The sequence below is a fragment of the Phyllobates terribilis genome, unplaced genomic scaffold (genome assembly GCF_046119375.1).
Source record: "Phyllobates terribilis strain yellow unplaced genomic scaffold, ASM4611937v1 Scaffold_1__5_contigs__length_1240528914, whole genome shotgun sequence".
Classification (NCBI taxonomy): domain Eukaryota; kingdom Metazoa; phylum Chordata; class Amphibia; order Anura; family Dendrobatidae; genus Phyllobates; species Phyllobates terribilis.
In genome coordinates, this window is record NW_027362761.1 from 1,046,972,008 (window position 1) to 1,046,984,013 (window position 12,006).

General features: G+C 43.4%; 1 protein-coding gene across 2 annotated transcripts in view; it reads left to right on the plus strand.

The window, feature by feature from the left end:
• The window catches only part of LOC141158329 (plasma kallikrein-like), a 218,292-nt gene that overhangs the window by 156,392 nt on the left and 49,894 nt on the right, over positions 1-12,006 (plus strand). For both annotated transcript variants that reach the window (XM_073645367.1, XM_073645366.1), the window contains one exon: positions 3,405-3,579. In XM_073645367.1, the coding sequence (XP_073501468.1) occupies positions 3,405-3,579 (175 nt within the window). The remainder of the gene's footprint in view (positions 1-3,404; positions 3,580-12,006) is intronic.

The following is a 12,006-nucleotide window of genomic DNA, read 5'->3' on the forward strand; positions in this document are numbered from 1 at the left end:
TTCACTGCACAAGCTCGACGTACGTCTCGCGATATTTGGCTGGTACTCTCACAGGTGACTCATCTATGTGTGATAGTACACCGTATGATGCTGATGTGTCGACGTCTATACTGAGTAAGGCATCTTTGTAACCACCTCTTACCCTTATGTTTTCCACCTGTTTGTAATTCCGCGGTTGTTCCCTATTGGCTGCTTGTTCCTTAAATGGCTTGGTCACTTACTCACCAATCACCCCTCACGAAGCATCTGTGAAACATGCATTGGGTGTTTGGTGGGTGAGTATTTTCATTCATTATGACGCTTGTCAATACTTATGGTACATAGTAACATTGTTTTTAAGGTTGAAGGAAGACTAAGTCCATCTAGTTCAACCCATAGCCTAACATGTTGATCCAGAGGAAGGCAAAAAAAAACCATGTGGCAAACACTAAGCTCCACATTGGGGAAAAAAAATTGTACTGTCCCCTCATATACTTGTACATAGTAATAAGATCACCCCTAAACCTTTGTTTTTCCACAGTAAATAACCCCAAGTGTAATAACCTGTCTTGGTATTGCAGACCCCCCAGTCCTCTAATAACCTTGGTCGCTCTTCTCTGTTCTCATAGTTGTGGGATGCACTATTTCTGTCTATTTTCCTCTACAGTATAGCCATCTGCTTTAGCCGTGGAAATTGGGTGACTAGTTGTATTGATGTGTTTGAAGCTGTTTAAAAAGAACTTTCTCTATATAAATCTGTCACTCTATTTATCAATATATACAATCAGGGCTCCCCACAGTCACTCACCCACCAATCTATATCTTAGTATTTGTACTTTGGAATTTTTAAATGTTTTTTATCAATTTTGTGCTAAATAAAGATTATCAACTTTTTATTCTATGTGTATTTACTACTGTCCTGGCACATCTAGTTTCTGGTATTCTTATGCATTTTCATGCAATTTGGGACACTTTACATTTACCTGGGCTTGCAATTATTTGATTTACAAGCCAAAATGGCAACATTTCCACGACAAGCAGCCTGGAAATCTGCCTCTTTTACCGTTTGGGCCTGTGAGGGGGTCACTGGGAGCTTTCTTTTTCGTTCCAAGACCTAGGGTAGGGACAGCTAAACGCCTTGCTGGGGCAAGTTTTTGGAAGTGCCTGATGATGGTGCCTCAGATTGTGCAAGGACAGGTGCAGGGCTGGAGGCATCTGCACCAGTGTCATGGACAGGGGATTGGCAAGCACCTAGCACAGGGGAAGAGGCAGTTGTCACCTGCTGGCACCAATTGTGGACACTGGCGTTCGGCCCACCGAGTCGGGTGCTTAGATGATATGTGCCTGATTATGATGGTGGTGCTTAGGCTCTTAGTGATCAGGCCCCTGCTGATCTTGCATGGCACAGGTTGCAAAGGACCATTTTGTTTGTCTCAGAACTCTCTTTAAAAAAGTCCCCAACTGGGGAACACCTAATTCTTTTGCAGAGAAATTCACGAGCGTCGGTGCTCTGCGGAACACTTGTCCGCCCTCTCCCTCTGGTCACTCCCCTGCTTCTTCCTGCCTGTTTTGGTGCTGCCTATTCCTCCCCCTCTTCGCTGCTGGCCTTGCTCTGCATGCCAGCTTCCCAGGTCAGTGACTTCGTCATCCACCACCTCGTCTACCACTGCCGCACCCTAGTACTCGGTAATTGGTGACTTAACAACCACCTGACTTGTTGGCAACTTTGTCTCATTATAATCGACCTTCTTAGACAAAATTTGTCGCTCTCCAGCATCATCTTCTTGTGACCGTGGCTGCTCTAAGTTTTGTGTATTACTAAACAGTATGTCCTCTTGTCCCTCTTTGAACATGCAGGGTGAGAGGCCAAAATCAAGAAATTATGATGTAAAGAGCTCCTCAGAGTGTCCTAGTGTGGAATCACTGGTCTCCTGGGACTCAACATGGTGGGAGGATCAGGGTGAGGATTAATTGATCCAGACTCTTGGGTGGTGAGAGTGGACCTTGTGGAAGACTCGGTGGTGCTGTAAAGCATGCTGGAAGCATTATCTGTTATCCAACTGACCACTTATTCGTACTGGTGTGGCTTCAGAAGTGGTGTCTCATGCCTCCCTGCAAAATAGAAGAGGAAGCTATGTGTTGTGTATGAGCGGTTGCTTATGCTTCACAAACAGGCATAGTTGCACTTACCCCACGTCTTCGCCCACTGCATGCACCATCATCACCTCTTCCATGTCACTTACTGCACGCCTTGCGCATTTTATAATTTCTAGGTCTCTGGAAACCAAGTTTCCTTGATTAATTGAAACTAAAAAAATTTTTATTACGGAAAAGAAATGTCACCTGTAGCAGGCCATGCAGTTTTTAAAAATTATAAACCACTGTAATTTTACACAAAGCATGCTAAACTGTATGGATGACAATAGTCAATTTTTGGAACAAAAAAATTTTGTCAACTGTAGTAGGCCAAGTAGTTTTTAGACATTTTAAACCACTGTAATTTTACACAAAGCAGGTTAAACTGTATGGATGAGAGGCTTTTAGTATGATGGTTCAGCATTAGCACCATTATCAGCACTGGAGGACTCTGATTGATTCATGAAATTGTACATACACTGGCCTGGATAACTCTCTCCAATAAGAACTGTCACTGGGCTGTGCAATGGCTTCAGTGTGCTGGGCGTGGTGGTGCCAGTCCTTTTATAACCTTTGATGAGGTAATGCAGCCAGATAATCACAGTGATGCCACTACCAATATGGCAACAGCATTGCAGTGATTGGCAGGCAATCCCCACATGTTTACTGACTGTGTAACTGGCGCCAAACATGCGGGTTGGGGATTCGAGCATTCAATCTGAGCACCAGCCAATGCTCATCAAGTATTGAGAATATCCGAATACCCAGGTACTCAAGTGATATCCGAGTATCACCGAGCACATTCGCTCATCGCTAATAGGCACCTATTATGGTATAACATATTCCATGCAGTATACTTTTTTTGCTGGACATCTTGGTTCAATAGTAACCTATGGATACATTTCAAGTATGCGTCAGAACTTGGCCAGTGGATTCCAAAAACATAGTGTTAAAAAATAATGTGAACAGAGCCTTACTTTACACAATCTGCCATATAATTACTGAACAAAATCTACTGTACTGTAAAAGAGTTGACCTTTCTTTCCTCACTCAGACTGCAGTGTCCATCATTAATGTAAGAATGGCTACACTCACTATCACTTTGAAGCCAGTCCTCTGCTTAGAATGCTTGGCAGTGTTGTAGGAGTCCATGGTACTTGGAAAATAATATTAACATTTAATGTTAATATATCAATATATCCATTCAATAAAATTGAAGAAGAATTGAATACTGTACTTTTTATTTACAGACATTGTGTTTTTACACATCATATTTGATTATTTTTTAGGATGTGGAAGACCTGTTGATAAGGCAAGCAGAATTGTAGGTGGCAGTAACAGCTCCCATGGTGAATGGCCATGGCAAGTCAGCATGCATCTTAAATTATCTTCTAGCAGACATATTTGTGGTGGATCTATTATTAGCAATCAATGGATAGTAACAGCTGCCCACTGTGTTGCCCCGTAAGTATCCTAAAATATACCTTAAAATATAAATTTTTTAAGTCCTACATGTTGTGCTTATTATTGTTTTGTGCTTATTATTTCATTTATATAAGTTTCTGTCAAAATTGTTAAAATCCCCTGCTTTCCTTCTTACAGTTAAATCGTAAGGAAGTTGTCTATTACTGGATAACCCCAGTTTAATTAATTCAGGACCCCATATAAAATAAAATCAGTGTATACTCACCTCCTACAGTGGCGTTGTTCTAGAAATGTCGGCACCGCTGTTCCCAGCAGTTACGTGACATTGTTGAGACCTGTGCTGACTATAGCCAATGCATGGCCGTTATTTAGTCATCAATCAGGGTAGACATTGGTTCTGATTAGTGATGAGCAAGCACTAAAATGCCCGGGTACTCGTTACTCGGGTCGAGGAAATCATAATGCTTGGGTGCTCGACCCGAGTAACGAGTATAGTGTAAGTCAATGGGAAACCCGAGCATTTTTCTGGCGGCCCTGCCCCGGATGTCTGGAGTAGAGATGAGCGGTGTTCGACTAGAACTGTTCGCCAATCTCAAATTCGAGCTGTTTTGGGCGGTGTTCGAGTTGTTCGACGAACCCGAACGATTTGCAAAAAATTCGGCTGTTCGAGGTTATGTTCGATAACTGTTCGTGCACCAAAAGCGTGTCCTGCATGGATTGTCTGCCACTCACTGTAATGCCACAGCCATGGTGGTTGTGGCATTACAGTGATTGCCCAAATCGATGGGAACAGTGCCAACAGTGAAACATGAAAAGCCGGCAATTCAGCAGCGGCATACACCTGTACCCGACAATTTAGAACCGAAAGAATAGAGCTTCACACATAGATTAGATAGATAGAAACATGTCAGCCACATATATATGAAGTACAGTGACAGTGTTGCTTACTGTACTTGTCATTTAGCGTAAAGGATTTATCAAAAAAAATAATAGTGTTTTCATGCACCGTCTCTTTAAGAAAGCCGGCCGGCAATTCAGCATCTGTACCCGACAATTTATAACAGACAGAATAGAGCTTCACACATAGATTAGATAGATAGAAACAGGTCAGTCACATATATATGAAGTACAGTGATAGTGTTGGTTACTGTACTTGTCATTTAGTATTAAAATAAAGGATTTATTATTAAAAAAATTGGCGTGGGGTTCCCCTTAATTTTAGGCTCTAGCGGAGGTTAAGCAGACGGCTGGGGCAGATGTTTGAAGCCTGGGAAGGGGGTAATACCCACGGAGCTTCCCAGGCTACTAATATCAGCCCCCAGCTGAATACATAGCCTTTACTAGCTATTAAAATGGGGGACCCCCCAAAAAAAATGACGTGGGGTCCCCCCTAATTTAATAGCTAGCAAAGGCTAGGCAGACAGCTGGGGGCTGATATTAATAGCCCAGGAAGGGAGCCATGAATATTGGCCCCCTCCCAGGCTAGAAACACCAGCCGTCAGCCGCCCCAGAAATGGCGCATTCATAGGATGCGCCAATTCTGGCACTTAGCCTCGCTCTTCCACGCTGCCCTGGTGCGGTGGCAGGGGGTAATAGGGTTGGGGTTGATGTCAGCTTATAATGCCAGCTGACATCAAGCCCAGGTTAGTAATGGAGAGGCGTCTATAAGACACCCCCATTACTAACCCCATAGTCAAAGTTAAAAAAAACACAAACACCCAGAATAAAGTCCTTTAATTGAAATAAAGACACAGTCCTTTATTGTTCTAAATTAAACCATACTTACCGTCACGCCCATTCCAGCTGAAGCCAACGATCTCCTGCAATAAAAGAAAAATAATAAAGCAACCTCATCCTTACCTTTCCATGGTTCCCACGACAGCTTCAGCTCTGCTACATCGAGATGACAGGCTGGACCGCAGCAGAACGCTGCCATCCAGCCTCTCATCCCGCAGACACTGAGAAGCGCAGGCTTGCTTGCGCTGCTCAGCGTCTCTCTGTGACGACATCCAGATGAGCCGAGTTCATGTCCAATGAACTCGGCTCACCTCATGCACGTCACTGACAGCGTGGGAAAATTCTCAAGCTGAAGCGCTGAGTGCAGGAGAATTTTCCCACGCTGTCAGTGACGTGCATAAGGTGAGCTCATGTCCAATGAACTCAGCTCACCTCCTGCACGTCACTGACAGCGTGGGAGAATTCTCCTGCACTCAGCGCTTCAGTGTGAGAATTCTCCCACGCTGAAGCGCTGAGTGCAGGAGAATTTTCCCACGCTGTCAGTGACGTGCATGAGGTGAGCCGAGTTCATTGGACATTAACTCGGCTCATCTGGATGCCCTCACAGAGAGACACTGTGGAGCGCAAGCAAGCCTGCGCTTCTCAGTGTCTGCGGGATGACAGACTGGATGGCAGCGTTCTGCTGCGGTCCAGCCTGTCATCTCGATGTAGCAGAGCTGAAGCTGTCGTGGGAACCATGGAAAGGTAAGGATGAGGTTGCTTTATTATTTTTCTTTTATTGCAGGAGATCGTTGGCTTCAGCTGGAATGGGCGTGACGGTAAGTATGGTTTAATTTAGAACAATAAAGGACTGTGTCTTTATTTCAATTAAAGGACTTTATTCTGGGTGTTTGTGTTTTTTTTAACTTTGACTATGGGGTTAGTAATGGGGGTGTCTTATAGATGCCTCTCCATTACTAACCTGGGCTTGATGTCAGCTGGCATTATAAGCTGACATCAACCCCAACCCTATTACCCCCTGCCACCGCACCAGGGCAGCGTGGAAGAGCGAGGCTAAGTGCCAGAATTGGCGCATCCTATGAATGCGCCATTTCTGGGGCGGCTGACGGCTGGTGTTTCTAGCCTGGGAGGGGGCCAATATTCATGGCTCCCTTCCTGGGCTATTAATATCAGCCCCCAGCTGTCTGCCTAGCCTTTGCTAGCTATTAAATTAGGGGGGACCCCACGTCATTTTTTTGGGGGGGTCCCCCATTTTAATAGCTAGTAAAGGCTATGTATTCAGCTGGGGGCTGATATTAGTAGCCTGGGAAGCTCCGTGGGTATTACCCCCTTCCCAGGCTTCAAACATCTGCCCCAGCCGTCTGCTTAACCTCCGCTAGAGCCTAAAATTAAGGGGAACCCCACGCCAATTTTTTTAATAATAAATCCTTTATTTTAATACTAAATGACAAGTACAGTAACCAACACTATCACTGTACTTCATATATATGTGACTGACATGTTTCTATCTATCTAATCTATGTGTGATGCTCTATCTTTCTGTTCTAAATTGTCGGGTACCGCTGCTGAATTGCCGGCCGGCTTTTTTAAAGAGACAGTGCATGAAAACACTATTATTTTTTTAAATAAATCCTTTACACTAAATGACAAGTACAGTAAGCAACACTGTCACTGTACTTATTATATATGTGACTGACATGTTTCTATCTATCTAATCTATGTGTGAAGCTCTATTCTTTCTGTTCTAAATTGTCGGGTACAGATGCTGAATTGCCGGCCGGCTTTTTTAAAGAGACGGTGCATGAAAACACTAATATTTTTTTTAATAAATCCTTTACACTAAATGACAAGTGCAGTAACCAACACTGTCACTGTGCTTCTTATATGTGTGACTGACATGTTTCTATCTATCTAATCTATGTGTGATGCTCTATTCCTTCTTGTCTAAATTGTCGGGTACCGGTGTATGCCGCTGCTGAATTTGCCGGCCGGCTTTTTTAAAGAGAGTGTCTTCTGAGCAGTTTGTCAGCTTTTGGACACCTTTGCAGGTGTTTTCTATGTGTTTCTATGTGTTTTTGTTTGCCTGCCATTGGTTTTAACGGTGTTCGATGGTGTTCTAAGGTGTTCGACGAACAGTTCGACGAACAGTTCCTCGAACATCCCGGTGTTCGACGAACCGAACCGAACCCGAACACTACGGGGGTGGCTCAACACTAGTCTGGAGGGGGCCTAAAAATTGGTGAAATCGATGGAAACAGTGCTGAAATAACATGGGAAAAGCATGGGGAAGACCCCTGGATCCCAGGTCACTGCTGTGAACAATATTGTCAGAGTATTACGCCACTTTTATGGCCTGACAATAAAACATACAAAAATGAAGGTAAAATGGATTTTCCTGGAAAAAATGTTCCGAAACATTCTTTCCAGGGTAATGACTTGTTTATAAGGCAAAATAAATAACCAAAAACAAAAATCCTTCTCCACACCTTGGGCTATGTTCACACATAGTGTTTTTGCACTTTTGCATTGCCTTCAACGTTGAAAAATACATTCACCAGTAAATGTAATTTTTAACATTTTACTACCTTATCTGGCCATGTGGTGTGTGAGACATGATCAGACACATCCTGTTTCATTTATGAAAGAGGGATTCTGAAAGTCACAAAGCCTATTTTTACAGGGCCAGCAGTCGTCTCTCACTATTGTTAGAGGGCCATCAGCCGGCTATGCTAAGCATAGCCGTATATTGCTCCTGCAATATAACGTATCCATCTGAGGTGGTCAAATTTTCTTTTTCATATACATTCGGTAAAGTTTGAAACTTGGATGTCCAGCAGGCGGCCCTCACAATAGAGTGCCAGCAGACGGCCTCTATTATTTTTAGAGGGCCAGCAGGCATCTGGGGACAGATGAGACCAAGATAAAGCTTTTAGGGAATGCACATCTTTCAACTGTTTACTGTAAATGGAATGCGGCCTAGAAATAAAAGAACACAGTACTTCTAGTCAAATAAGGTGGAGGTTCAAAGATATTTAGGGGTTGTTTTGCTGCCTTTGGTACAGGGTGACTTGACTGTGTGCAAAGCATCATGAAATGTGAAGATTTCCAAAGTATTTTGGGTCACAATGTAGTGCCCAGTGTCATAAAGCTGGGTTTGCATCCTAGGTCATAGGTCTTCCAGCAGGACAATGACCCCAAACATACTTCAAGAATTACCCAGAAATGGATGGAAACAAAGCACTGGAGAGTTCTGAACCGGTAATTCCAGCTCCGGTAGCGTCAAGTCTCCCACCACTACCTCTTACATACAGAAGCTACAAAGAAACTACGAGTGTACACATTAAATCAGGAATTTTTTTTAAGTTTGATTAATTTCTGTCAAATTTGAAAAATTTCTGCCAACTTTAATGAATTTCTGTCAACCTTGATTAATTTCTGAGGATAGATCACTGTAAAAATTATGAATCGGTCAGTGAGTGCATGGAAACATGAATCAAGTTATGGATTGTTCTAAAGATGTATGCGACCAGAATGAACACTCATTTCTAGCTGATGGTACCATCTAGCACCTGTCCCTATTTTAAAAACAGCTAACAGCGTTATCAATGGGGCATAGAATTTTTTTTTGCAGCACGGAGTATAATACAATAATCCATGACTAGATGCCTGTAAGACGCTATCCCAACTGCTATAGGTCACCCGTACATGAATCTCAGATAAGAGAGGTAATATTGTACAATAAAAAATTGAATTTTACCGGCTCCAAAGAGGGTTTTTTGGTACGTTGCAGCACCAAACTTCAGGAACACAAGCAACCCATTACTGCTTTCATGAATTTCTAATTACAGATCACTGTTAAAAATTATGAATCAGTCAAAGAGTGCAAGGAACAAATCAACCAAGTTATGCATGTGGAAGATATGTATGTGACCAGAATATGAACACTCATTTCCAGCTGATGATACCTAGCACCTGTCCCTATTCTAAAAGCAGATAACAGCGGTATCAATAGAAAATATAATTATTTTTTTTGTAACACAGTATAAGTCAATAATCCCTGCTTGGATCCGTGCAATACGCTATCCATACTGCGATGGCTCATCCGTACACAAATTTCAGATAAGAGAGGTATTATAGTAGAATAAAAAATACATTTTAACAACAGGCTCCGAAGAGGTTTCTTTTATCCGTTGCAGCACCAAACTGCAGGAACAGAAGCAACCCTGTCTGCTTTGATGAATTTGAGTGTAGATTGTATTGAAAAACATGAATCTGTCAATGATTTTTGGAAAGAAGCAATGAAGTTATTAGACAGTGTAAAAGATGTATGTAACCAGAAAGAGCACTCATTTACAGCTGATGATAGCTGCATTTAGAATATGGACAGATGCTAGGTAACAGCGGTATCAATAGGGAACAGATTTTTTTTTGTTTGCTTGCAGCAGCAAGTGTATAAGGCAAATAATCCCTGTCTGGATGCGTGTAATACGCTATCCATAGTGCAATAGCTTACCCGTACGCGAATTTCAGATAAGAGTTAATATTGTAGAATATAGAATTGATTTCAATTGGCCTTCCCATTATTTAGGAGTTGGTCTCCTATACTGTTGTATGCAACAAGTTCAAGGGCTGCCAAAAAATTAGGACGCTGTGAAGGGCCTTAGTAAAAAAATATTTTCCATTATTAAGGAGTGGATCTCCTAGACTGGTAATTCCCGTGCACTAAGTGCATGGGCTGAAAAACATTTAACCCTGGGGGATATACATATATATTATATAGAATGCTAGAGGTAGGCCTCTAAAAATAGTTCCTACAGGCATCATAAACACCCTTAAAAAATTATGTGGGCATTGCATGATGGTCACCCTGGTGATATGGTGGTGGAGGATTAGGAGAAGGATAAGGAGGAGGGTGACATTAAATAGACGAAATCCTGAAGCGTATACCCATTTCTAGGTGTGAAGGGGTGCATGGGAATAGACCCTCCAAAAAAAACACTGCATTTGAGTTCATGTTCCGCTGATATCATCCGGTGGTGTTAAGAAGTCTGTCCCAATCCAGCCCTCGTTCATTTTGATAAGGGTCACCCTGTCAGCATATTCAGTTGAAAAGCGGATGCGCCTATCAGTTAGAATATCCCCGGTGGCACTAAAAACTTGCACTGACAAAACACTAGCGGCAGGGCAGGCCAGGACCTCTAAGACGTAGAGAGACAGTTCATGCCACGTCTCCAGTTTGGATACCCAAAAATTGTAAGACACAGAGGAATCACGGAGGATGCTGGTCCGGTCAGCAAGGTACTCCTTCAGCATCTTACAAAACTTTTCCCTCCTTGTTAGAGTACCCTGCGCATCAGGGCCTGGGTGCTTGGAGGGTCTGAGAAAACTGTGCCAGATCTTTGACAGTGTTCCCCTGACTCTAATGAATCCGGTTTGTGTCTCCCTCAGCTGTACTCCTTGGTTGTCCAAGGAACTGTGACCTCTGCTGTCAGCGGTTTCAGACGGGAATTTTTTAAATAATTCTTCAAAAAGGCTCTTCTGGTTCTGCAACTTTTATTAGACCTGTCTGCCACGGGAAGGAGAGATAAAAAGTTCTCCTTGTACCAAGGGTCTAGAAGTGTGACCAAGCAGTAATTACTGTTGCCCAAAATACGTTCTATGGGAGGGTCATGGGAATGGCAGCGAAACATAGACTTCCCTGTCCCCACCAAGAGGACAACTGTCTATATTTTCCTCGTCCTCCTGCTCCTCCTCCTCATTATCACACAATCTGCATTGAGATGAGATGAGGCTGGGCTGGGCTGTGTAGCATCACCCTGTATAATTCCTTGCTCCATCTCATCATGCTCTGCCTGCAATGCCTCCTCTTTAATTATGATCAGCAAGCGTTTCAGTAGACAAAGAAGCGGGATGGTGACGCTAATTATGGAGTCATCGCTGCTCACCATCTTGGTGGAGTCCTCAAAGTTTTGGAGGACAGTACAGATGTCAGACATCTATGCCCAACTCATCAGCTCTTATGTGCTGAGGCTGACCTGAATACGGACAGGCGTGTTGAAGCTGGTACTCAACAACTGCTCTCTGTTGCTCACAAATCCTTCCCAATATATGCAAGGTTGAGCTCCAACCCGTGGTGACATGCTCACCAGTCAGTGAACTGAAAGCTGCAAACGCTGTTGAAACACTGTCAGGGTGGTGGAAGCTGTAGCTGACTTTCTGAAATGGGCAAACTCATGGTATACTTTCACCAGCAGCTCAGGCAGATCTGGTTAGGTTTTGAGGAAACGCTGAACCGATATGTAAAGCCCAGCTGTGCTTGGTATCACAAATCCTAGAAGGGTGTATTGAAGGATTCCTCCACAAGAGGCCCCCATAACCATTCACACATCTCCACCTTCCACCTCAGACCACCAGAGGGAGCCCATTAGGGATAGATAAATAGGGAAGGTGGAGCCAGGCAGCTCAGTTCCTCTGGAGAGTTCAGCAAGTACAAACCTGAATGCAGAGTCGAGCTCTGTTAGTCTAGACTGAAACTGACAGAGAGCAAACCTGTTGAGAGAGTTCCTGCAGTAGAAGCCTGAGAGAGGTCAGTCTGTGGTGGAGCGTGTTCTAGACTCAGTTGTAGCTCAGAGAAGTGACCTTTAGGTGTGCCGGCGCCATAAGATCGGTGAAGCGCGGTAAGTTGCCGTTAGTGTGAGTAGACTATTGAGGGCCCTAGTAGGCCGAAGG